The sequence below is a fragment of the Alexandromys fortis genome, unplaced genomic scaffold (genome assembly GCF_014885135.2).
Source record: "Alexandromys fortis isolate MF-2015 unplaced genomic scaffold, M_Fortis_MF-2015_v1.1 scaffold_70, whole genome shotgun sequence".
Classification (NCBI taxonomy): Eukaryota; Metazoa; Chordata; class Mammalia; order Rodentia; family Cricetidae; genus Alexandromys; species Alexandromys fortis.
The window spans coordinates 927,922-955,174 of record NW_026067955.1 but is presented as its reverse complement, the minus strand read 5'-3'; the positions used below and the strand labels follow the sequence as shown (position 1 = coordinate 955,174).

At 53.8% G+C, this 27,253-nt stretch overlaps 1 protein-coding gene across 3 annotated transcripts; it reads right to left on the bottom strand.

Moving 5' to 3' along the window:
* Positions 1-22,777, bottom strand: Sema7a (semaphorin 7A (JohnMiltonHagen blood group)). Of its 3 annotated transcripts, XM_050151984.1 has the most exons (14): positions 22,556-22,776; positions 9,239-9,381; positions 8,703-8,744; positions 8,285-8,377; positions 8,000-8,087; positions 7,740-7,850; positions 7,044-7,183; positions 6,345-6,529; positions 5,475-5,583; positions 5,185-5,383; positions 2,493-2,620; positions 2,151-2,305; positions 1,965-2,026; positions 1-1,649 (listed from the first exon to the last, which is right to left on the bottom strand). In XM_050151984.1, the coding sequence occupies exons 1-14, from the start codon at positions 22,731-22,733 to the stop codon at positions 1,288-1,290; spliced, it is 1,995 nt and encodes a 664-aa protein (XP_050007941.1). In that variant the 5' UTR covers positions 22,734-22,776; the 3' UTR covers positions 1-1,287. The 3 variants fall into 3 exon arrangements, with proteins under 3 accessions (XP_050007941.1, XP_050007942.1, XP_050007943.1); XM_050151985.1 differs by lacking the exon at positions 8,703-8,744 and having other exon boundaries at positions 22,556-22,777; XM_050151986.1 differs by lacking the exon at positions 8,285-8,377.
* Between the last annotated feature and the right edge of the window lie 4,476 nt (positions 22,778-27,253).

The window sequence follows — 27,253 nt, the reverse complement described above, 5'->3', positions numbered from 1 at the left end:
TAAATAAATAGCTTGTTTATTAGTAATATGTTACATTATTAAAGTGCATTGAGAAGAGATAAGGGACGGAAGCTGGAAGGCCCCCGGCCCCAGGCCCCACCCCAGACACAGCTGGAGAAGGGTCAGCTCTCTGCTGAAATCCATGGACTGGGGGCAGGGAGGCCCACTTGGAGAGCTCGGCCTGGGCCATCTCCACGGGAATTTTCACAGTTTAGCCTAAGTTAGGACATGTCCTGAGCTGAAGGTGGGAGGCTAGGAGCATGGAAGCACAGCCCCTGGGGAAGGGGGCTGAAGGGAAGGGAGGAGTCTCCCCCTGCCCCCCAACCCCCAACGCCAAGGGCAGAGTCCTGGAACCTCCCCCTGTGGACCCGGCTCCTCCTTCAAAATGACCACGGCAAATCTACCTAGGGCTCAGTTTTCTTCTTCGCTCTCCCCTGTCTCCCTCACCCACCCCTCCCATAACCACCCCACACTGGAGGCTCATGCCCTCAGACTGGGCTCTCGGGGCAGAGCCAGCTCATGCCACGCTCTTCAAACCCATGCCTATCCCTGGACTCCAATTCCATCCCAGGGAGCCCCAGCCTGGGATGAGCCCCCACCCTCCCTTCCCAAGCCCTCCCTCTACCCGCCCCCCAGCATGTAGTTTTGGTATTTCATACAGATGCAGTCAGAAGTAGCTATACATGAAATAAGCCTAACATAAAAATAGAGCTTTTTCCGTCCTTCCGTCCGGAAAGCAAACATCCTTCAATAAACATGCAAGGCGCTGTCCGGTGGGACCCAGGCTGTGAGGGAGGTGCAGAGGAGCAGCCTGGGTCTGCAGGAACACTGGCCACCCAGCAGTGGGGCAGGGAAGGAAGCAGTTGGGCACAGTGGTCCCAAAGGACCCAGGCCTGGGCCCCAAGGTCCAGAGATGAGGGTCCCAGCTTCCTTCCCAAAGCCCACTGCCAGGCTGCTGGGCTCTCAGGCCAAGTGCATCGCTGCATGAAGTCAAGTGTGAGGAGATTTTGAAAAATAGTCTCGGGAAGATAAAGTCTGGGGTCACTGATGGCCCAGCTTCACAGTCGGTGCCTTCATTTTGCAGTCCCTCACTGTCCCTACCCCACCTGGGCCCCAGCAGCCGCCTGCGGCTGGACATCTCCAGGCCCTTTGTCCCCCACTGGATTATTTAGTACCCCTGGAAGAATCGGTGGACAACGAGCTCCCGGGCCGGCCGGCTGTGAGTGTGACTTATTTCTAGTACTCCTGGGCTATAGAAGCCTGGGGTGCACCACGCTCCTAGAAGCCCTAGTGAACCAGCAGGCCAAGTATGAGTGTGGGCAGGACTCCCAGCCAGAAGGAGGCGGCCAGGGCCCGAGCATGGCCCATTAGCTGTTCGGCAAGGGCTCTGTCCTCAGGCAGCAGCTCCCAGTGCTGAGCCTCACGGAGGTAGGAACCCTCTTGGGCCTCACAGCGGTAGTGACCATACTGACGGGCCGTGAGGTTCTCGATGAAAAGGATGCAGCTAGGGCTTTGGTGGCCTGGCTCACAGCTCTGTTCCACATTCTCCTCATGGCGCCATAAGTAGGTGGCGTGGCGGGACTCCATGGGGCAGGTCAGGTAGTATCGAGAGTTTCGGGCCAGGGAAACTTTCTGCAGTGGGGCATCGTCTGCAGAAGAAGGGGAAACAGGCATGAGGAGGGGTCAAGAGCACCTTGGGAGCCTCTGAGTTCTGCAGATGAGGCTTCTAGGGCAAGGCTTCTGAAGGAACAGGGTGGAGAGGGGTGGATTCTGACTTTTAGGTTTTCTTTTCTTGCATTCTCCTCCACCCCCACCCCTCTCATAAGCACCCTATATCATGTGAGTTCCCTCAGCAGGACGTGGTACAGGGCCTCAGGTCAAGGCCATGCCTTCTGCAGATCAAGGGATCAAGGTAACTGAGGCGTAGCTCTGCTGGGGCCCAAGGGTAGGACTAAATGAGATACCTGGTTTGGGGTTGGGGCAGTCTTTGTGTGGCTCAGCTGGGTTAATAGACTGCAGCACTGACCTAGAAAGGAGGAGGGGCAGATATCAGCAGATGGGAGGCTGCAGCGCAGCACCCCATTTATCCTCATGTGACCCCCATTCTCAGGTCCGCCTTTCCATGGGGCAAAGGGATTTGTCCAATGTACCGTTGGGAACTGTAGATAGACACACAGCGGTCCTGGTCCCAGCCGCAGTAGGGATCTCGGGACATGAGGCAGCCATGGCAGCCCCCGCTGTAGACCTCACACATGTCCAGGGGCACCTGGCTCACTTCCCACTGGGAGCTCACGTATAGCTTCCGCTGCAAAGAGAGCAAGGCTGGGTCAGGCCAGAGCCCTCCACTGGGTTCTCGACCCTTGACGAGGGGTCCTGACACCTTGGAGCTCCTTGAAAGGACATGCAAACAGCAAACAGAGTAGCCCTCTCCCCCCCCTTCCCACAGCTCTCTGGGTGGTCCCAAGGGTGCAAGGAAGGGTGGGACAGCTCACCCGGTCAGCATCCAATGATATGGCCTGGATGGCTGCTGCACGGTGGAAGGGCTGGATCTCCATGATGTTGAAGACGAAGCTGTGTCCCTGGTCCCCTGATTCCACCACCTTGTGAACAGTGCCCCTGTCTATGGGTAACGAGCAGAGGAGAGGGTCAACATCAGCCAGACAGCCTTCTTCAAGGCTGGGCTGCTAGGAAAAGACACTGGCGGGGAGGGTTTAGGAGTCATGGATCAGGTGAGTGTCACAGGACTGGGGTAGGGTGGGGTGAGGACAGCTGAGTGAGAAGGAACACAGAGGCCAAGGGCAGCCTGGAAGTTTCCAAGGCTGATCCCAAAAGGCCGTCCCCTCCATGAGTGCCCCCAATGTGCCAAAGGCTTATTGGAGGCTGTACAACTAACAAGCGCGCCGGGATTGGTACCTCACATTACCTTGGTTACCCCTTCCCTCCTCTGCCCTTTGAGGTGGGCGTTATCTCCCTTATTCTGCAGATAAGGGAAGGGAGGAGTTGAAAAAACTGCCCTGTTTGCTCAAGGTCACACAGATGGTGAACAGCGGGGAGCAAATTGGAACCCAGATGGGTCAGAACCCCACCTCTGGCTTTCTTTTTAACTTGCCTGCCTCTGAGGTACTTAGGGGATACACTGGCTTTAATTGTTTATTTTAGGAGTAATTTTAGATTTTCAGAAAAGTTGCAGTGATAGTACAGAGTCCTTGCCTAGCCTTCTCCCAGTTTCCCCAGCTGAAGATCTTACATAACCGGAGGGAATTTGTCACAACTAAGCAATTGACACCAGTGAGTTCCTATTCGCTCAACTACAGACTTCATTTGGGATTCTTGGGTTTTTCCACTGATGTCCTTCTTTTGTTCCCGAAGTCAATCCAGGATTCCACGTTGCTCTTAGTCTTAAGGGATATTTTAATTTCTGTAAAAATCTTAGATCTGAAAAGAACCTTGAATTCCATATGAGGGCTCCCAAGGTCACATAACCAGACTGTCTGTCTCTCTCTGTTGTCACCTGTTGGGGACTAATGGGTATTCTGACCCTGGTCCTCCTAATCCCATCTCAACTGCTGTCCCAGTTTCTAGAATAGCCACTTCCTTTTCTCTTACCATCCCATTTCCCAGGGCATTATCTGCCCCAAAAAAGCAGTCAGATGATGCCTACCTGAGACAGTTCCTCTAGGCTCAGTGTTTGAACTGGCAGGCTTTGAGATGTGGCTAGACACTAGTTGGACCGGACAAAGCCCCAGACACAGCCCCTGCTCTCACCTCAGACACACAGACACAGATACATACAGATAAGCAGACACACAGCTAGTCCCCATTGTAAGAGTTTCCAATCTCTGGTGAGGACCTAGAGAATTTTTTATTTTTATCTGGCCCCAATATTTCTAAACGCTACAGGCTCTAAACTGGTCTCTCCCATGGGCCACCAGGAAGATAAGAGATTCCCTCTCCGTTCCCTGAGTATGCTTGCAGCCCAGGAACGTAGGAAGGGAGTAGCAGGGCTCCTTGGGCCCAAGTCCAGCCTTCCCCATCCTGCACTGTGTGACCTCCCTTCCCTTGTCCCCAATGTCCTGTGGGAAATTCCTCTCCTTAAGATTTCCAGGAGCCAAACAATGACCCAGGACTTTAGTTTCCAACCAGGCCAACGTGGCCAAGGAAGGCCCAAAGTGAAGCAGCAACAGGAAGCCACTTCAAAGAGTATGAACAATTGAGGGACGGGGCCTGGGCCCTGAAGAATGGTCCCAAAGGTGTGGGGTCCTTTCTAGTCTCCAGGAAGGCCTGTGGCCAGGCCTACAATGGTCTCCAAGGCTATTTTCAGGACACTACCCCTGTTTTGACCAAGACCTGGGACGAGGAGGTAGAAACAAACTAAGCTTAGGGTGTAGAGAGGCTTTCTGGAACAAAGGAGCACCTCCAGGGCATTCACTCAGCCTCCCTCAGGGAGGCCTCTTCAGGAAGGAAAAGGGAGATGCTATCTCAGGCCTCTATGAAGCTTTGCCTTCTGCAACTTCTTGTGTCCTACCAACTTTTCAAATGCTTCCTCTTGCCTGCATAGCCCCAAAGTCTAATGGAAGGCCCATGCTCCTTATTCTGCAGGACAGAGGCTCCCAGGAGGCCCAGCGCTCAAGTCTCTCCCCCTACTCACCCCCCAGCTACTTCCCTGTCTCTTCTGGTTCCTTCTCCGTTGAGAGAGACATCTGGGCCAGAGCTGTACCTGGCTTTGCTCAATCACCGCATTTCTGCCTCAAGCTCTAGTGCATGCTTTTCTCTCAACTCAGGAAGCTTCCCCTTTGCCTCACCCCCTCCAGGAAGCCCTCCCTCTCTGCCTGAGCGTCCACAGCTCAACACACTAACCCCTGGTAGCTCTGTCCACTCAATTCTCTGTTCACACCTAAAGGCCCACATAAATGTTACCTACAGGGTTCTTTATACCGTCCATAACTTTTGTTTTTCTTTTTGTTTTGTTTTTCTTTAAAAACAAAACAAAACAAAAAACAAGGTCTCACTACATAGTGTGGGTTGGTCTGGAACTCACTATGTGGACCAAGCTGGCCTTGAACTCACCGAGCTCTACCTACTTTTGCCTCTTGAGTAGTAAGATTAAAGGTATGTACCATAACAAAGAATGGTTCCTATCTATTTTTACAAAGTAAATCAGAGAGTTCTGGGACAGCCCATCACCTGTGGTTAGATAAAGGACATGGAAGGTCTCTCTATTGCTGGCTTGCATGCGGTGGACGACCACCTTCTGGTAATGGTACTTAGAGTGGAACAATGGTGTCTTCAGTGGCCCCATGGGCTCCACCCTCTGTGCCACCTCTGGGTGACTATCAGCAACCTGGAAAGTTTCCGTTGGTATGGGTTGCTTTTTGGGGAGGCACTGGAAAAGACAAAAGAAGTAGGTTAGTAGGGGACTAGGAGGCGAGACCAGGAAGGGCTGGGGTCTGGGCCGTGGTTGGTCAACAGCTCACCATGCCAGGTCGAGGGTTGGGAAGGCCCATGTGATAGCCCTTGAGTGAAGAGGTACGGAAGACTTTGTCGATGTCACCAAGAGAATACACGCAAACAGCTGAGTAGTTCCTGCAAGGATAAACAAGCCACCTTAGTAGGGGGCCCAGGATACACCCACCTCCACTTACCCTGGTCAGCCCCATGCCAGACAGAACACAAGCACAGCCCTCAGTCTGTAAGCTCTATGAGCCAGGACTGTTACTGAAGCAGAGCCCAGTGCCTAGCATATCACACAAAGTAGAAACAGGAGGAACAAAAGGAGGGAGGGAGGCAAGTTCAACTAAGTTCTCCCCACTGCAATCTAAAACCACAATCTTGGGTTCTGTTACAGCATCGCAGAGTTCAAAGGTCACCTTTTCTAGTCCACCTAAAGAAAGAGGAACCCCACCATGGACTAAGTAAGTCATTCTCTGGGCCCTCCAGTCACAGGCTGCAGGGTGCTGAAGCCTCCATGTCCTAGCCAGTATGTGGCTCCATCCACACATTAGCCTGAGCAGGGTCCTTCTCCATCCCCAACACTTTGTCTGCTTTGTTTTCAATCAATGAAACTGATTAAAGAGTGTAAATTATCAGGCAGTGTTTGAGCAGGTGCGATCTCACCCAGCACCCCAGGAGAGGGCTCTCAGTCTTTTCCAGGCCTAGTATCAGCTCTGAGCACACACATGCCAGGACACATAGGCAGGAATGAATCAGGGCCCAGGGCCACACACCGTGTGCACAAAGGCAAAAACACAATAGGGCACGCATCACATTGCCTACGACAAACACACCTAGTAACAGCTCAAGCCTTACGCCTGCTGTCTCTGCTAACGTCATTAACTACTCCTCACCAGGGGTTGGAGAAAACACCATAGACCCTGGTGTCCCTCCACTGGCCACTGGGGTCAGGGAGCAAGAAGACATCCTGCAGTCGATTGAAGTTCCTGTTGGTGGCTGGGTCACTGCACACCAGCATGGCTTTCAGGAAGGTGTTCCACTTGGAGGCCGACAAAGAACTCTCACCACCCTGGTCGCCCTGGAAGGGCAGAAGACAGAAGATGCTCCTCAGTACTTGCCTGAGCTGCTTGGCACACCAAAGACACATGCTGCACCCAGGCTACTGAGGAGCAAGCCAGGTTACCAGGGGCTGACACCTGTGGAGACTTAGGCAAGCTTTCAGGTGGGCTCCAGCCAGGTGTGCCAGGACCCACGTTGGGGTCTTGCGGGCGAACATTCTCAGGCCCCCATAGCAAACATGATCAGACACATCTGCTACTTTCATCTATGCACACTTGTACAAAAGCACAATACAGCAAATCCACACAAACACACACACAGGTAAACACACAGGTACTTATGAACTCATATATTTGTATATCCGATGTGCATAGAAGCTAAACCACATTCATTCACAGGCACATGATACCCTGTGCACACAAATTCCCACAGGGTCATGCATGCAAACACACACACATATGCACACTCACTCCTACTGTAGATATACAGACACATTCTCATCCACCCAGCCACCCCTCACATATCTGGCTCACCCTGCACAATTGGGCCACTCGGGACACATTGAGAGGAGCCTCTGGGTTCTTGTCAGGATTGTCCTCCCGGAAGAAATAGTAGATCTTATCATCATAGGCCTGGTCTTGGTGCACAATGGTGGCCTTGATGAACTGGGGGTCTGCCAAGGACATGGGTGGTAGGGTATGAGGCCAGAAACTTGTGTGGGGTACACATTAACCTTGCACACCTCTCCCAGATATATATGAACTGAGAACAGCACTTAAGGCCCCATGGGGCCCTCGATTCTAAAGCAATACCCCACACCTGTTATGTCCTCTTGTACAAAGATGTCATGGGCCCAGGAGCAATGACTTCATGCCTGGGGACTGCAGGAAAGCCCCTGGGGTGCTCATGTCACTTCTGCCTAATCAACAGAGCCTTAATGAGGAAGATGGGGCCCTCTGCCCAACACGGGCTCATGAGAAAGATGAACTTTGGCTCTTGAGCCTCGTGCTAGGTCTGAGCTTCCCCTGTGTTTGTTCCCAGAATAATTCAGACCTCTCTGGCCCCACAGCCTCTTCTCTACGATTCCTCCTCCCCGACAACTCAAACTCCTCAGTCCTGGCTGTCCAGGTCTATGCCTTTCAGGGAGTCCTCTTGGAATATATCAGGATAGAATCTGCCATCCTGGACATTCGCACCCCTTAGTCCACCCTCAACCCAATCTAACTCACTCTGCATGACTGTATCACTTGTATACAGCTCACTCTCGCCCCGGATGCGGCGGAACCGAGGGATCTTCCCATTGTATTCCTGCTTCCGGATGGTAGAGTACACTTCATCCCCTGGAATAGTAGGAGGACATGTGGGTAAGGGCAATAACTTCTATAAGTCCTCCTCCCAGGCTCGGGCCACTGAACAAGGGGCTGACCCTCCTACTCCAAGCCTGGTGCATTAGCCCCCTCCCGGGGCCCCGGTGGCAGTGCTGTTCTACCTTCAAACAGAACCAGGGAGTTCTCATCCGGGCTGAAGGGGGCATAGCCTTTCATCTCACCAAGTGGCACCACCACACTGTCATTCATCTGGAGGAGATCAGAGATGCAGATGATCACGTGGCCACCAGCCACTGCACCCAATTTCCCAGCCAGGACCCTATTTTCCCAGAGACTCTGCTCAGGGTAATGCTGGTCTCAGAATTCCCCCATCTCTGTCTGGCCATAAGGGGCTGACACCAACCCAGGAAATGGGGGCTGCTCAGGCACATGGGAAGGGTTCTCACCAAGTTCCAGCAGCTGGGCTTCCGGGCATTGGTGCCACAGACCAGCAGCCCATTTCCCCGCCTCTCTAGGAGAGTGATATAGTTCTCGCAGTCCTGTGTGGGGTTAGGAGACTGTTAGGTGGGTGGGAGTCGCTGGCAGGCCCAGCAGACACTAGGACCCTCAGTCTTAGGAAAGAAGACATCCAAAAGGCTGATCAGCCACCTAAGCCAGCTGACTCTCTCCCCACTCTGAACAAGGCCAATGTTGGGGACCCATGTCTCCCCCTCTGACTAGGGGCCCTAAGACTTGACCAAACTCCCCCAACCCTACAAATCTGGAGAATACAAGGCCAAGCAATGTTCCCTCCCTTCCTCCAACTCTCAGGTTCTCTTTCTTCCCAGGGCCCCGCCATTCCCATGGTCTGTCCCTCCCGCTCACCTGCTTGACCTGGCAGGACCCCTTTGGAGAGCCGATGTTCACCTGGAGGATGGGGAGAAGCGTTAGTCCCTCTTCAAGGGATGAGACTGTCCCTGAAAGGCTGTCCACGCAGCCATAGGACAAGCCCTGGATGAGACCATTATTTTCATCTTCCAGGAAAGTAATGAGACTTGGCGAGGGTAAGCAAATTTCCCAAGGTCACATAAGCTCTTTATGTGATACCAGGGAGCAGAGCCTAGCAATCGCAAAAGGCAGGCTATGGGTTCTGGAATCCAGCTTCCCTGCCTGGCTTCCCCCATCAGCACTACCTGCCTGGCCATGTGTTAGCTCCCAGCTTTTCTCCTCATACCCTGACTCCACTCCAATGTGGACTACCTACAGTAGCTTCCCCCAGGAACCGTGTGTGAGGTTATGGAGATAGAAGGACCTTGGTAGAAAGATGTCCCAGCTCCTTCACACTCCCTGAGGGCCCTTACCAGGACCAGAAGCCTGGGATGAGGAAAGGGAAGGGGAGGGCAGAGGAGACCCAAGCTCACCGTGCGCACAGAGGCATTCTTGCCCTCGGGGAAGTTGAAGAGGTAGACCTTGCCACGTCCACCCACCCACACGGAGAAGCTGCCCGGCTCATGGAAAAGCACGGTGTGGGGCTCAGGCTGGCCAAAGTCCACATGGTCCTGCCCTGTGCATGAGAGAAAAAAAAAACACCCTGAGCCAGAGAACCCTTGAGCTTCCACGGGTATACCAGACTGCCGGTTAACTGATGTTCCACGCTCAGAGCCCTGAGGCTCAGAGACAAGGCCTCTGAGGTGAGCTTGACATAAAGAAGGTCACGGCGGGCTCCAGAAACCATGCATCCACACCCAAAGCCGTGGTCTTTTCCCCCACAGTGTGTGTTTTCTCAGAGTGGGGGCATTTTAGGGACCCCGGGGAGAGCAGACACCTTTCCCAAACACACACATTCCCGAGAGGCTGGGCAGGTACGGGAAGACCATCAGCTCTGTCCTGTGAAGGAATCTGCAGGCTGGTCCATCTCACTGTCAGCCTTTCCAGAAGCCAACAGCACCCCACTTAGAGTCCCAATTCCCAGGCAACCATTGCATTCACAACTCCAAATCTTCCTTTGAGAAGTTGTCTCTAACCCCTCCTGGCTTACCCTCCAGCCCTTAGTGGGCACCATTACAGCCCTGGAGAAAATCTCAACATCCATTCCTCCCCATTATACAGTAGTATACAGTCGGGAAGCAGACCAAGGAGCAGACGGTCCAGGAATACATGAAAGCGGGTGGGTAGCACCCCTAAACCAACACTCCTGCTTCTGTCTCCTAAGCTAACCTTTAGCCTGATTTCATCCACCAAAATGCCAGCTCTTTCTGGGGCTCTCTTTCCCAGCAGCTCTGGGACAGGGGACCTTCAAAAAGTACAGCCTATGCCTTTCAGAAGAGGGCTGACCAGGGCAGTTTTGCCCAAAAAAAGAAACTGTCTACAGCTGCCACCTCCAGAGAGAAGCTGTCTCATCTCTAAGGACATTGTTGAGGTTGTCCTGGTTGCAGGACTAAATTACAGGGATGGGATGGCCTCTGGCTATGCCCTGGGCACTCAACCATAGCCTCTGTCCCCTGACTTCTGATTAGCCTGGGCCTCACCCCGGAATTGTCTAACCACTGTTTTTTCAGCTGCCGCAAACTCCGAGACAGCCAGCTTGGCAGTAACACCCAGGCAGGACATGACCCAGTCCGAGCAGAAACAAACCTGCCGGTTCCTCAAGGTCTGCCCTACATCCTCCTTGCTGCCGCTTAAGCCATTCCTACTGATCCTGCATCCATCCGGAGCAAGGAATGGGAAGAACATACTGTGTACGACTCGTTCCCTCATTCCCTGTCCTGAACACACGCTTCTTCACAGCCAAGTGATCCCAGACAGACAGTAGGAATCATTCAAGTTCTGCATCTCTGCTGTGGCCTAGCTCACTATGTAGAGGAGAGGAAAAGGAGGCCCCCTGAGGGACAAGGCTGGCTGGCCAAGGTCACATCAGCAAGCAGGACAGATTGGTTCGCCCAGACGGTATCAGCTCTCAAGAACATTCCTGGCGATGTGAGCCTGGCTGGCTACCGAGTGAAGTGCTGAGTCCGCTGCCCTCTGACTGGCCTGACTCTCCTGGGGCCATGTTACCCACAGCTTGATCCAGCAATGGCGGGGGGCGGTCAGACACCCTACCTCTTATACCCTGGACCCCAAAGCTGCCTCTCATTAGCCCCAGATGCACAGGGCAGGGGCTGAGAGCCCAGCTCTGTGCTGCTGTCCGCATAGAGGTGCTCAATGATGAAGATCCTGGGCACTGTCCTCTCGCTCTCTTCCAGCTGGGATAAAACCGTAAAGCTGGGGTCAGCAGCTGGCAGACGCTCGGTCTCTCCGACTCACAGCTCTCCTTCCACCCACAGCCTAAGCAGCAACCTGAGCAGCAAGTCCCAGGCGGCACAGATCCCCTTCCATTTCCTGGACATGCAGTCCAGGAGCCGGGGGAAAGAGCCACATCAGCACCTGGGGATGCTGGGCTACTGAGACCCACAGCCCCAACTTCAAGGGAAAGAAACACTGGCAGGCCACGCTGACCACCAGTCTCCTTAGCTCCTGAGCACCTGGATCAAGGTCACACCCCCAGGCCTCAGAGAAGAGCCAGGCAAGGCGAATGTATAAGCAGGTAAAGGTAGCAGCGGGGACCATGGAGGGAGCCTTTGTCTTGGAGGTAGCAGGGCTATGGAAAAGCAGTCCTGAAAGAGCCAGAGGCACCAAGGACAAAGTATGAGGGGAATACTTGGCTTTGCTCAGACGTGTAGGTATGAGGCTCACTAAGCAGATAGTCCCAGGAGGGAGCTCGGGTTGCTCCCCAAAAGACCCACAGAGACTATAAAGGTCAGGGGACGGGACAGTGTCAGCAGCTGAGTAAGGCCAGCACTCCATTGATCTGTGAGCGGTCCACTCAAACCCTGGCAAAGTCAGCATGGGGGAAGGCAGAGACTGCTGGCCCCATTTTACAGAACAAACGGCAGCTCCTACGCTCTCCCAGGACTCTCATCAGCCCTCCAATGACTCTCAGGTTCCTGTCCCTCCCAGATCTGTGTCTGGTGATGTGTTACGGACTAGGGGAGAAAGGGGATGGCACCAGCTCAGCCCAAGGACAAGACCTTGGCCCATTCTCCACCCCGGCCCCAGCCCAGGCTCCCGCACTGCCCGAGGCCCTCAAAGGGCCTGATTGTGCCCGGGAAGTGTCAGGGCAGCAGTTCCATGAATACATGAAAGAAAGCTTTGTTCAGGTCGGCAGGAGCGGGGGCTGGGGGCTCCGGGCAGGAGGGCTGCCTGGAAGTGAAGGCAGCAGCAAGGCCTCATGGCAAGGAGCACCTCAGAGAGAGCTGGGCCAGGCGCTGCCTAGGTGGGGCTGAGCACACTGGAGTCTACCTTTAAAAGGTTCAGGCTCAGTGTTTCCATCCCTAAACACTTTCTTTTGGCTGCCTTGTGAATCCGATGATATGGGGAGACAGATAAAAGCTGGATTGGCCAGGAATGGGGAAGGGCTATGCAGGCAGAGGAAAGAGTGTGAGCAAAGATGGGGAAGCTGACTGTGTGGCAGGAACAGAGGCCAGAGGCCACATGCTGACACCTGAGAGAGAACTAATGAAAGAAGAATCCAGAAGGTTAGGCCTCAGTGGTGGGGCAATGGTTCAGGTTAACCCAAGGACATACTGACCCACTGCCCATCAGCCTCCCCTACTGCTTGCTACCAAGGAGCAGGGCCAGGAGTGGGAAAGTCTCCCATCCTCTGACAGTCCCCCACCTCCCACCTCCTGGCTCCCCCTGCTTCCTTTCCATCCTGTGTGTCTAAAAGGAGCATCGTCTGGCACCGTGTCTCCCCCCTCACTCCCCGGCCTGACGCATTAGTGGCTGACTAAGTGGTAGCTAAAAGCTCCCAGAATAACCAGGGGTTCAGCAGGGGAGGGGGCTAGGGACACACAGAGAGGACATGGCCTCAAGGCAGGCTGGGCACAAGAAAGGCCACCTCCACCCCATGTGACTCAGAGACAATCCTGGCTCTCCTGAGCAGAACAAGAACATCCCTAGGCTGTCCCGTACCTAGCTGGACTCCATGGTTCCTAAGTCCCTGCCTCCTCACGGTATAGGGTTCACAAAGCCTAGCCCCAGTTCTAGCCAAATATAAGTGCTGGGAAGATGGACTAGGGGAACTGACCCCATGCAGACACAGCACCCCTGCCAGAGTGCCAATGAGGCCTTGATTCTGTTGAGGGGGTGGGAATCAGGCTTGATTCCTTCTGGGAGCCACTCCACTGTCCCAACAGCTGACGGACTATAGGAAGTACAGGTGTTTCCTTTGGGGAAGCGGTGGTTTTTTTCATAGCATATCTGCCTAATGAAGGATCTGCCTGCTCTCAATCACTCGGGATGCTGTTGCCATCTGGTTCTGTCATTCCCCATAGCCTGGATGCTTGTGAACGAGGGAGGGAGGGTGGGAAGGGTGGAGTGAGGGGTACCGTCCACAAAAGGAACAACAAGGGCTGGTCCTTGACCCACTGAACCCATCCGCCTTGAATGCTGACCTCCAAAAGCCCTTGGAAAGTGGGCAGAGAATGGCAAGAATGTGGGCATCCCAGTAGGGAATGCCTGAGTCAAGTTGCCAAGGAGCAGGAGCCTGGCCAACCACAGACTGGGGACCCAGCCATAGCTGGCAGGGACCTCCTCCTACACTTGTGTCCCGTTTTGCATTTATGGGCCCACTCCCAACCTCACCTGACCACACACGGGCAGAGAAAAGAACGAAGAGCCGTGTGGTGCTCAGGAGCCAGCCTGCAGACTCTTCTGCACAAACAGTCACCAAGCCGGGAGACTCAGAGGCCAGGGAGGCTATGCCACTGGCCCAAGGGCTAACACTCAAGGACGGCTCACAGACCTGGGTGCCTGTCATGCCACTGCATCTCTCGAGAACCACACTCAGGGCTTCTTTGAGAGAACAATGTGAAGAGAAAGAAAAACTTCTCTGCATCACCCTCTTCCTAGCCACCCCCTCCCCTATCACCAGATGCAGAGTCACTAACCTGATGAATGAAGGAAGTCATCCACTCACCTCCCTGATCTCCCCACGGGCTTTGGTGACCCAAAGGTATGACTAGTGAATGGAACTGTGGGTGCTGAGCAGCGCGGTGAAGAGAAACCCTTCCACTGGTGGCAGAAACCCAGGGACAAATGTTTCATTGGCTCTGCCTCTGATAATGGCCGGGAAAGAAAGGCCATTTTTTTCCAGATGGCACCGACCTGGTACTAAGAGCCGATTATGGCTACTATCAGGTTCCTGGCAACACCTGTGCAGGGCTGGGCTCTGACAGCTGACAGACAAGTGCTGTGCCAACACAGGTGGCAGTCACCCTCGTAGAGGAATGAGACACCCACCCTTATTATCAGCAAGCTGTAAGTCACGGCCTACACCCACTGCCAAGGTCAGCCATGAGTATGTCTGAGGGTGTCTCAGGTGTTGATTTGGGCTTGGCTCTAAGACACCTCCCACCGTCTTTGGCATCCAGGCAGCTGGTTGTGGTTGTGAGCTAGGGCAGGGCCTTCCTGAGCTCAGTGTCACCTTCTGCGGCTGGTGAGTATGGGGGTTACTGGTCTGTTGTGGCCTGGGTTTTATGACCCATCATAATTCCAGGAACAAACACAAAACGCTCCCGTTGTTTGGGGAAAACATGAGTCTATGCGTGCTGAAGGAGTCAGGTGCAGCCTTCTGAAAGTAGAAGGACAGTAATAACAGCATCCTCATCGGCTTCCACTGGGCTAGCCCAACAAATCCCCACCACCCTACCAAGAAGGCGAGGCAAAGGTCTTCATCCCCATTCTACAGAGAGGAAAACTAAGGCCCTTCCCAAACCACCAAGGGCTGGAATCGCTTGTATACATCATTGTGACCAGAGGATCAGAAGGCTTCGCTGCTGGACAAAGGAGTTGGGACAAAGTTCTAATGAGAAGTACATTGTGAGGGAGGGGATCTGGACTGAGCAGGAGTCAAGGGTTCAGATGGAGATGGAAGGCATTCGCAGAGCCCAATCAGAGTGAAGAGGGGCTCTAAGCTCAACCCCAGGAAAGGCAGGAAGCCCAGAGCCAATGCCACACTGAATCTAACTCCTATCCATTCTTTGGCCCAGCAGATTCCCAAAGCCCTAAAGGTCAGCTAATGGCTACTTCAAAGCAGAGACTGGGCAAAAATAGAGAGTCTGCTCTTGGGCCCAGAGCCCGGGCTGGGGTGGCAGGAGGGCAGAGGATGGCTACCTCAGGCCAGCAGGGAGAGAGACAGGTGGAAGACTGTGGTGAAACAGAAGGTTCCCAGCCTCAGCTTTAGCCTGGACCAGCAGGGGACACAGTATGAGGGCAGCCAGCCAGCACAGCCCGTTAAGGAGAACTGGCAGGGGCTAGGGTGCCAGAAATGCATTCCAGGAGAAACCAGAGATGCTGCAGGAGGAGGAGGAGGAGAGGGAAAAGGGCGGCAATGATGCGTGAGGCTAGCCCTAGGCCCAGCGCTTCAGAAACACCGTCTATTACCCTAAGTGATTTTTAGACCTATTAACTCAGCAAGTCATATATGCTGCCTAGTCTCTCATTATCTCTGTTTCACAGATAAGGGGTATGAGGCCCAGAGAAGCTAAGAGACATATCCAGAGTCACACAGCAGGCTGTGCAGTAGAGCAGAGGTTGTTGACTTGACACTCGTTCCAGACTAACCCTGGAACCTGGGCTTACCCTGCTGCACTCCAAGGATGGACTTCCAGAGGCAGTCCTTTCTACACAGCCAAGGAGACCGGAACCGAGGGAGGCTAGAGCCCGGCAAAAGCTACTTGTTATCAGACGCCTGACCTCTCTACTGTGACAGCTTGGTGAGTGTGTATGAGTGAGCATGAATATATGCAGGTGCAGGTGGGGCAGGAATATAGGGTGCAGCGAGTCACCTTCACCCTAAATGCTAGCCAGTATGACTAACTGGAAAGTTACGTCTCCCGGGTTCTCCGTCTCTAATAAGAAACTTTGGGGCTGGTATGCACACCAGCCCTTCTCTACCACATACCCACACAGGTTCCCGGCCAGCCAGCGCTCACTAAAACACTCATCTTTGCCACCCTGACTCTAACCAGGAATTCACCACAGCTCCCAACTGCCCATCCCGGCAGGGCCCAGTTCCCCAAAGCAGGGCCTTCAAGGCTCGCCTGTCTCCGGGCATCTCTACAATGGCTGATTCCCATCTCCACACAGCCCGCGCTCACTGCCCTTGTCCTTTCTCTGCTGTGCATGGATCTCATCTGTCCTTGAACACCTAGCCCTAGCTCTGGGAAGTGTTCCAGGCCGATGCAGCCCTCACTACACTGCCCTGTACTCCCTGACTGTGCTCCAGCCACCATTTGCCCTTCTCTTAGATGACACTGTGTCTGGTGGGATTTCGCCCGAGGTGCAGGGTACTGTGAAGAAGGGTCCATTGCCCATTGCCAGGGCTGGACAAGGTAGCATTGTTCAGAGGTAGGAAGGAGCAGCCTCCTGCTATTCTTCAGAGGAGCAGACATCTCAGAAGAGGTTCCTGGGCCATCTATGGGGTGCAGTGTTTATCATGGTGACCCTACTTGACAGGCTGAGCCAGAGGGAGAGCAGCAGCTATACCAGGCCCTGTGTCACCACCCCCTTGCTCTAGCCTGGCTCTTTCCTTTCCTCTCCTTGATCGTATCACCCACACCAGCTTTCAGTTGCAGTCTTGGCTGTGCACTCCTGACTTCCCAGGGGCCCCTTTTCCAACACAGGCCTTACCCCTTAGTCACTAACTGCTCCCTGGGGGCAAGTACAGGGTTTCTTTTGCTTTCAATTTCCCAGGAGCTGAATCTAGGTGCAGGCAGGGGTCAAGGGCTGGCTGCCCTCTACAGTGAGGGTCCCCAGGATGCTGGCTCAAAGCCCGGGGTCTTGATTAGAAGCAGGGGTACAGGATCAGCCTAATCCCCAGGCTGCTGTGGTGGTTAAACCCAGATTAGCCTAAACCATGACACAGAGCAACCCGCCCCCTGAGACCTAAACTCTGCTCAGCAAAGGCCAGACATGAGGTACACGGAGCTGGGTCGAAATCTGAGGGTCTAAAAGGAGTGTGTGGTCTTGGTGGATGTGGACAGAAAGTCTCTGGGCTCAGTTAAACGGCCAAGGAGGTAATAGGCTTTCGAAGCTCTCCACCTAGAAAAACATGTGTGTAGATGGGACATTGGGAAGGGGCAGACAGCTGGGCCACCAGTCAGCTCGGAGCAGAAAACGCAGCCCAAACTCCAGCTCTCCCTATTTTGCCAGTGACCTCGAAGCAAGTTCTTCCATCTCTGGGCCTTAGTTTCCCCATCTGGGGCTGAGGTGGTTAGCCGCTTCTCTCTGACATTTTTTTTTTCTCACACCCTGAGCTCTGTGTTGTCAAGCTGGGTAAGCTGAGGACAACTCGGAAGGTTCCTCAATGAAACCAAGAAAGAACTGCCAGGGAGAGGAAGGGGGATTGAGGAGGAGGGTAGGCACGGTACAGAGAAGCAGCTCTGGGGCAGCAGTGGCTGCTGGGAAGGAAAGGAGAGAAGGGCCACAGAGTGCCCATCAGGCTCAGTAGAATGTCACGGAGAAGCGGAGGGACCTTGAAGAGGGCAGAGTACAATCTACACATGGGACAGTGGGGCCAAGGCCTTCTGAAGGAAAGGTCCTGAAGAACCTTCCCTTATAGGAGGGCAGCAACTTGGCTGACTAGGTTAGGTAGAAGTCTCCAATCTCTATGGGGCCAGGACTGTGACCCTTCACTTTCTCCTTTCTCCCCATCTTCCTGGTTCACTGAGAGCCAAATGGTCATACACTTGACAGCCAGGCCTCCTTGCAAGGCCAGGGCAGGACAAGAGTCAAGTCTCCTATCCCCAAAGAGTAGACAGGCTTCTGGGATAACCAAAAAAGGAAACCAAGAAAAGCAGAAGCCTTTTGGAGCAACTAGCAAGAGGTAAGGGAAGTATGGTCAGTCTCTTATGACACAGCTGCCCTAAATGAGGGGGTGTAGAATGACGATGTAGGCCAGGATGTCAGATGAGACTCCAGCAGGAAACTCTGGGGTCATCCATTCTCATGACTGCCCCCTGCAGGATGGGCCTCTCAGGCCTCAAAGAGAAGTGTGCAGCTTATTCTGTTTCTCATTTTCAACCTAGAAAATTATCTGTTCTCAAAGGCTTCCCCTGGAAGGGGAAGCTGGTCAGAGGAACCGTGTCTGCCCTGTTCGCAATACAGGGCTTGGATACAAGGGGATTTCTTCTGCCTCAGAGGACACGCAGAGAAAGAGCATGGCAGGCCTCCTACCTGAAGAACCCTTCTCATAGTCAGGAGTGGATGGGGAAGGTCCTACTGTCCCTGGACCCCACCACGACTTCCCTCGGGGACCTGGGACAAGCTTGCCTGCCACTGTCTTTCTCCAGAAGACTGCCCAAGCAGGACAAGTGGCCAAGCTCAGATATCATCCCCTTCAAGAAACCTTGCTGAAGCCAGGATAGGATGTACATGCCTTTAGTGGAGGCGAAGACAGGTGGATTTCTGGGAGTTTAAAGCCAGCCTGGACTACATAGGAAGTTCTACGCCATCCAGGGCTACATTGTGAGAGTCTGCAGAGAAAGAGAGAGAGAGAGAGAGAGAGAGAGAGAGAGAGAGAGAGAGAGAGAGAGAAAGCGCTTGCTGGACCCCCCTGGCCAAAGCTGACTCAACACTGTCAAACAAGTACTTCTTTTGCCCTTCCTCATCCAGCCAACTCCTGTCTCTGCCATCTCAGCTTTGTACTTCATCTAGAAAGCCGGCTGACTAGCAGACTTCCTCAGCCCCCATGGCAACCCTGTGCTCTAGGTCCTGTCCCACCTCTTCACCTCTTCAGTGCTGTACTGGTTTATCCGCCCACTCTCCCTATCTACAAGGACACCAACTCACTGAATTTCTCTGCTGGACCCTCATGCCCAATCCCAGCACAAAGCCGGACTCAGAAAAAGTTTGTTGATGTGTTTCCACCCTTGAGGCCAGAAGCCAAAAGGCCATTCCCTGCAACTGACCCTTGACTTCCGGCCCACAAGAGCAAAGAGAAGAAGGACGCGCAAGACTCTAGGATTTCCCCTGATTATCCACCTGGAGTTTTAGTCACTTAACACTAAGATCTGAATGGGCCACCTTGGTCTCTGCTCCGCCCTCCTCGTCCCAGAGCAAAAGGAATCTGGAGGTATTATGGCCCAGCAGTGAACAAGGCATTACAGACATTACCTGACTGTTTGGGACATCTGAGGAAACTGAAGTTCAGAAAAAGGCAAGGACTCCCCCAAAGACACAGAGCAAATAAAGCCAGAACAATTTTTGTTTTGTTTTTCGAGACAGGGTTTCTCTGTGGCCTTGGAGCCTGTCCTGGAACTAGCTCTTGTAGACCAGGCTGGCCTTGAACTCACAGAGATCCACCTGTCTCTGCCTCCCGGCAAGCCAGAACAATTATGCCAGAACCTGGCTTCTGACTTTCCACCCATTTCTACCTAAGGTGCCAGGGTCAACTTGGACCTGTTCCATCATCTATCTGCGGCCCCACCCCCAACACCTGCTCTCAGAATCTTCAGTGTTCAGCACAGACCCAAGACAAAACTTAGCAGGGAGCTTCTGGGGACACACCACCAAGCATCTCCTCCAGCTTAGGAAACTCCCTCTCCTCTTGGGGATTGCCTCCCCCCCAGTTCTGCAAGGGGGGTTCACCTTGAAGGTGATGAATTCATCAAAGTCCCCAAGAGGACAGGGATTTCCACTGGAAATGCTGATGCTTGGGGAGCCCCAGCTGTGACCTCATCCCCTGGAGGAGGTGATAACAACCCCCCTGACCCTGGGGAGCCGCCCCTTAATGGCTACACAACAGCTCCCAAGTCAACAATAACATCCTGTTGTTTAATTGGGCCAGAGCGGGAAGAACCAGCTGGGCAGGTAGACTGGAGATTGGACTGTTTGCCTTCTGTGGACAGGCTCGCTCACTTGCTCGCTCTGACGGGGGAGTCACGACCTTCGTGGGCTTCTCCTCCAGTTATTGGTGGAGCAGGGGAAGAGTACATGGCATACACGAGAATGCAGGCCTCCTGCCACCCACCATTCACTCATATCCCCCCCAGTCCCCTACCCCCCACTCCTACCCCCATCACCTGCCACTCACTCATCCCCTACACTTCCCACCCCCACCTGAAGGAAGACCAGAGTCACACATTTACATGGCCAACTCTGTAACTCATGTGCTAGTGATGCGCTATGGGGACAACCATCCTCGGGGCTCTCCCTGCTCCGGCAACCTCTGGGGGTCAAAGACAGGTGCAGAGCCCAAGGAACCCAGCAGCCTGTGACAGAACACCCTTCCCCAGGGTCCACGCTCTTCTGCACCAGGAGTTCATCTGGTTGCAAAGGCAGCAGCTCTCTTAACAACTGCAGTCTGGGACCCTCTCAGAATCCCCTGTTTTAATCTTTCCCTACGGCTTGGAGTGAGGGTGGGGGGCCAAGCAAAGAAAATAAAGACATTTCTATACTTATCCAGTCCCTATTCTGTCTTGACCCAAACCTGAAATCTAAATACATGTCTTGTAGAGGAATGGCTACAGGGCTATCACCATCCCTAGGTCTAGTCATCCCTAAAGATTCCTGTCCCGTCCACTGGCAGACAGAGCCCCAGGCGTATTGTAGAGCTTGGGAAGGTCTCCCTCTCATTCCACGCCTGGCTTGGCCCTATCCAATCTCCCTACTATCCGACTGCCATGTGTTACCCCATAGGAGGCAGGAGGCAGCTGTCAGTCGGGCACACTATCACCAGCTGGTGGCCCTAGGGGGTGGGGGGCAGGTGAATGGCAGGGCCTGTCTGGTCAGTGGGGCACCTGGCACTTGTGAAGGAGATTGCAGACTGTCCTTGGACAAGATTGGTGAGTGTCTGGTGGATCCCAGCCAGAGGGGGTCAATAGTGCATTACCAGTGTGGTCACAGCCGTGAAGAGCAAGCAAGGGAAGCGGGGCATAGGATGGGCTGGCAGAAGCGGGTAAGAGGGCTGAAAGCAGCTTTAAATAGCCCCGGGGTAAGTAAGGACTAAGTGCCAGGGATAGAAAGGTATGCATTAAGTGATAACAAGTGGCTGTGCATTAAGTATGCGGTGGGGAGGTCAAGCAAGGAATTGGGGGGACAAGAGCAATCAAATAAAAGGAGTTTGGTATAGAGGGAGATTCCAGAACACTCAGACACAGCCATTTGTCTCCTCCAGAGTACTCGTGTACTATGCTGTCCGAGACACAAGGGGACAGGAGCAAGGTAAAATGCTGGCAGGACAGAGGAAAAGAGACTAAGTGGATATAAATGCAGGGTGTGCAGGTGTCCAGAGCTCCAACTAAGCTGTTCTTCTTACACTGAGTGCATCTCTGGCTGGATGGCGAGTTGGAGACCAGACTACCTCATTTATGGTTGGAGAAGCATCTAAATCCTTCTCTTCTCCCTAAGTCTGGACCCGGACAGGTTCAGGGTCAGATCAGAGCCCCCACCTGCACAATGAGCGCCCACACTGCCCAGTGACCTTGGGCAAGTCACACTCTCTCAGCTGCTGCGGCAGTTCGGGTCACTCATTTTATGTGGGTTCCCCCCATACCCTGCTAAGAATACCTGCCCCAGATAATGTTCAGACTTCCGCAATCCCTGAAAACTGCCAAGGCATCAAAGGGTTCCCAGTAGGGACAGACAGGACTAGTACACTCCCCCCCCCCCCAAGTCCCCATGTGAGTCTCCCTTCACCACTAGGGGAGGGGCTGCAGAGACGCCAAATTTGGGTACAGAGCTGAGTTTGCCTGGGGGCGGGGAGGCGTTTGTGTGCAATGCAGGGGAGGGGAGCTCCGTCCCTAGCGGCAGAAAACCTCCAAACCCAACCTAGCCAGCTTTCTGTCCCACTGTACTGAGGTCTGAACTGAGATGCCCCAGGGGAAGACTCCAGTCTGTCAGGTTCTCAAATTCACCACAGTCCTAAGGCTGCACACCCCCCTCCCTATATGTGCCGCTTGGGGGTCCCAATGGCCTTGCCCCACCCAATGGGCACTATCCCCCTCCTCGTGCTAGTGCCAATTTCTGGTGACAACTGCCACGTGCGGGCAAGGGGGGAGAGGCTGGTCCCAGCATTAGGGAGACAGCGCCCAGGTGCCCCGAGCCCCAGCACTGCACCTTGTCCCGGATAGCCGCAGGGTGCCCACCCCCTTGCCTGGCCCGCGCTCCGGGCCGGGGCGGGGGCGGGGGCAGGCGGCGGGGTCTTTGTTCCCGCAGCCCGAGCGCAGCAGCGGCGGCAATGGGTCCGCGCCCCCTTCACCAGCCCAGCCTGAGCCCCGCGTGCCAGCAGAGCCCGCAGCTCGCAAGGAGGGGGTTGGGGTGAGGAAGGTGGCCCGGGGAAGGAAGGGTCCTGCATAGTGGACCCCACGGCGGAGGGCCAAAGCGAACCTTGGCGAGGCAGGGGCCCGCAACCTTCCCCCTGCGCTCAGGCGCTGCGGCTCGGAGCTGCCGTTGGACTTGGAGCGCCACTTAGCCGGGCCCGGGCCCCAGACGCTCGCCCGCACGCTGCAGCGCTCCAGCCCGCTCCGGCGTGACAGGACGCACACTCACATACACTCACCCGGACACACACGCTCCCTCCGGGGCCAGCCCAAGACCTGCAGAGCTGCGCACACGCACTCTCTCTGGGTGCCGCACACTCCGCACCCTCCCTGCACAGCGTCCGATCCCGCGCCCGCCGGCCGCGCGGCGCCGCCTACCTTTCCAGACGGCGGAGATGCGGGGTCCGCTCCTCGAGTGGCCTTGGGCGGAGGCGGCGGCCACCCAGAACAGCAGCAGCAGTCGCTGCCGCAGCGGGAGCCCGAACCGAGTCGGCGGGCTGAGGACGCGGGCGCGCGGTGCGCTGGGGGCGGCACGTCCGGGAGGAGGAGGCGTCATCCCGCAGCCCCGGAGCGACAGCGGCAAGCAGCCGAGACTGAGCCAGCGCCCGGCCGCAGGCAGAACCTAGCGCCAGGAGGCGGAGTCAAGCGCCTGACCCCACCCCACCCCTCCCCCCCGCCCCTCGCAGCCTTTTCTAGCTTTGCCGGTGGCCCCTAGCTTGTGCGGTGCTCGCTGCTATAGGAGAATCTTCTCTTCGCCACCCGCTCTCAGGCAACTCCACTGGGAGAACCCAGCTGCGAAGAAGACAGACTTGTGATCTGTCATGAGGAGTAGGCCCCATCCCTCCTCTGGGCTTCAGTTCCACTTCCCTCGCCCCAGTGGAAGGAGAGGCCTTGGAAATCTATAAGGACCTCTCAGCGCATGGATGAGTCTAACACCGGACACCCCGACTGCAGCCAGCTAACTGGTCTGTAGTCAGAAAGCAATTCTCAGAGAATGGGCTTGCTGGAGTGGGACCCAGCTCTCTGCAGATCCTGTCAGCCCGGAGAAAGAGGTTTTCCTCTGTGGAGGAGACAGAGGAGGTGGATGATGTGTGGGGTGCCCACAACGCCCCACTATTGCTCTGCCTGAAAGAACACTGGGAATTTTTCATCTTGGCCTGGCTCCCTCCTCTCCCTCTCCTTTCTCCTCCCTTCCCCAGCCAGCAGCCTTCTGGGCTGCCTCCCCCCAGCCAGCTGGTGTATGCTCAGAAAATCCAAACTCATTTCCATGTGAGCTGAGGGGGATATAATTAGGAAGGCCCCTTCCCCAAGAAGAGCGCAAGGGGCACATCCTGCCTGCCCAAGACTCACAGTCAGGAAGGCAAGGTCAGACCATTTGAAGACATCGCTTTCTCTGCCTAAGGCTCAGCTACCTGCCAAGGGCAACCTGATGACTCGGTGGTGGTGCTCCCTCAGAGGGTCCAGGCCACAGTCCCTCTGCAGTCACTTGAACAGCCCAGGGAACTCTGTCGCTAGCTTATGGACTTGGAACCATTTGCCTTTTGTAAAAGGGTCTGCTGTTTGCCTTGGGCCAGAGATGGCTCACCTCTGCTTGTACCCCAGGGAGCCATGAGTGAAATCCATGCAGCCCAGCGGGTTCTTACCTAGTGCTTACTGTCTAAGGTGGACAGAGTGAGGGAGAGGGAACAGAAGTAAACAAAGGCTTGACCTTCAGAACCCGCAGACCTAGACATACTGAGCAAGCTGCAGACACAGGCAAAGACACTGGGCAGGATACCCTGACCTCAGAGTCAGCCAGGAAAGTTTTGATAACATGAATCTTAGCCCTGCCAGCTGCACAGTCTGCTTCTAGCCGTTCTCTCCGTTCCTAAAAGTCCCAAAGTACCCGAGCCAATAAGGTGATCTCCAGCATTGGTGTGTATGGAGCGGTCTAGAGACACTGAAGGTTAAGTGTAAGTTCCTTACACTATACCTGGAGCCACTAGCTCCATGATACCCAGGATCGTACATCCAGACCGAAGACAGATGTAGACAATCCATGAACTCCTTCCCAGGCCTGCACTGAATCTTGTGGTCCTAAAGCTGGGAACCTAACTGAACCTGACCAGCCTGAGGCAGCTTCTAAGAATGACGCTTGCTTTCTAGCCCAAGTACTCACTTGCTGGACAAGTATGGCCTCCAGTGTCGTTTCTGTAAACGATTGAGGTAAGTTAAGAAATCACCTATCCCTGCCTTTAAGAACCAAGAACTCGAGCACATCTGAAATGAAAACAGTACTCATGTGCACAGTAACTCATAAAATGCAAAAAAAAAAAAAAAAAAAAAACCCACCGCTTCCACCTAGATCATTCCTGTCAGACCTACATTTTTCTCCCTCTGAGTAAGAAAGCATAACTCCATTTTAGGGAGGAAACCGAGGCATACAGGACAGCAGGGATCTGTCTGAGGTCAACTGGGAATGAGTGAGTGGAGACAGGAAGTCAAGTTTTCTGACTCTAGTAACAATTGCTGATAGTGTGGTTACTATTACATGCTATGCACACTTCACTGTCTCGTTCAAACTCAGTCTTCATGATCCCAGGCGCTAGGCACTATTAGTCCTCTCTCTCTCTCTCTCTCTCTCTCTCTCTCTCTCTCTCTCTAAGGAAGAAAATTAAGGCATAGAAAGGAGATGCAGCTTACCTAAGCTTTCTCAGTGGATACAGACAGAGCTGTGACTTTAACTCAGGTGCTCTTGCACACCTACCTGTGGTACATGGCTGCTGTCTGGGTCCAAACAACCTCAGAAGGATGCAGACAAGGCTAGGTTACCACATGCTGTGCAGAAGGGCAGGAAAGGGGCCAGACTCAGACTCCTGAGCAATAGGCAACAGATGGAAAGCAGGGGTAAAAGCCAAAGAATTTTTTTTCCAGGCTGCATGCTGTAGTGAGACGTAGCGGTACTAAAGACCACCTCTCCAAGACAGGCCCTGGGGACAAAGGGCCATGCCAGGTGGCCAGCCCACTTGTGGGGCCGTAATCAGAAAGAAGTTTTAGGGAGGGAAAAGCAACTGGAGAGAACAGGTACCAGCAACAGTTTCGGGGTTCCTGAGTCAAGCAGCAGTGGGAAATGAAATCAGAACAGTAGAGTAGTGATATAGTGATGGGCCTGCCTGCCTGGTCAGAGTCCAGCGCTGACCCCTGCGCCTGGACCAAGGCATAACCCTACTCATGACCAGTGATGGAAAATGACAAGTCTGAAGGGGTGACATCCCTGTGCTTCCCCTTCCCTGACTCCAGAATTGGAGGAGTGGGAGACAAGGCTGATAGAAGAGATGATACAGGGCTGCACCCTGTGGGCAGAGGAGGTACAGGAAATCCAAGAAGGGTCCTCGGGGAATTAAAGGATCAGGACACATGCAGACTGGAACTTAGGGACCCAGAAACAGCAGAGATCCTGGGAGATTGTAATATTCCAACAGAGACTCTCACCTTTCAGGGCCAAACTCAGTCTGCTTCTGTATTCCCAGGCTTTCATCAACCCCGATCCCACAGCTAGACACAGCCTTGCAGGAATGACCAACCCCAGCAAGAGGCCTATGGGAAGTGTAAGGGTTCGGTGAGGAGCTATGACAGGCACACACATTGACCATCATCAACTGCTCGTTTTCATGGATACAATAATCTAAGAATCTACATTCTTGAGAGTATTAGGAACTCCAGTCTTCTGTGTAGCCTCCTCATACAGGAACCCATCCCTGCTATTAGGAATCCACCCAAGCCTGTTATTAACACAGGAACTATTTACTCAGCTTCATGTCCCCTTATTGTCAGAGGCAAATAGACCAGGCAAGTCATTCATGAACTAAGTGGGCTGGGCCTGTGGAGTGATGTTTACAGGGCCGCTACTACTCAGCTGCAAACCATGGGGCCACAGAAAAGTCAGCACATAGGCGGTGGGCTGGTTTTTCATGTGGAGATGAAACTGAAGCCTTTGCTCAAACTCTCTGGTTTAAAGGTATCATCAAATCAAAGTACCACCTAATAATTCAAAAAAGTTAACATAAAGGATGCATAAGGCCAAATAAAAACAGGTTTTAGGAGTGAAAGAGATGGCTCAACGGTTAAGAGCACTGGCTGCTCTTCCAAAGGACCCACATGGTATTCTCGGTATCCACAACTGGGTGTAACTCCAGTTCCCGGGGATCTGACGGCACTGCATACATGTGCTGAACAGACATGTAAACAGGCAAACCATCCATAGATGCAGAATAATAAATAAATAAATAAATAAATAAATAAATAAATAAATAAATAAATAAATGAAATGTAAAGTTTGAAGGAAAAAAAAAACAGGTTTAGGCCACATCTGACCTCCAGCACACCATGTCTGTCTGTCTCACAAGCATGGCACAATAGCTTTGATTATCATTGTCCACTGCCTAGGAGACTGAGAGCCTAGGTGTGCCTGAAAAGAGGTGCAGAGAATCCCTCTTTATGCTCTACAGATTCCAGGGCCGCATCTCACTTCCTCTACCCCAACCCCCCACCGGGTTGTTCTCAAGCTCCTGCTTCCTCTACCTAAGCCAGACTGGAGCCTACCACTGCCAGCTGTGAATGAAAGACTTCAAAATCACCGAGCACTACTTAGCCCCTCTGGTCTGCACTGCCCAATGTCACCCTAGGCACATTTTACTTGACCCTAAATGGTTAAATTTACCCAAGTCTGGCTAGCCACGTTAAATGAGATTATTATGTAAAAACCCACGGAGGAATATTTAGTGAGGACAGGGAACTGGCAGAGAAGAGTTAGTCTCTTTCACCTTCCCTTAAGTCAGCTCACCTCAAGTATAACTGGGTAAGACAGCAGCTCAGCATCCTTAGATGACACTGGGTTGTGGTGGGAGCGCCACCTGGTGTCTACTCTAGAAGAGACGAGTCTTGGGGATTGAGGACAGAAACTCCCAAACCTTCCCTGAGAAAAGCTCCTCCTCCAGCCCATCCCTATGCCACAAACCCATCTCTGAGCCTTCATTCTTGTTCTCCAGGGCCTGGAGCTGACATAGTCACATGAAGTCACATGGAGCCTATCAAATC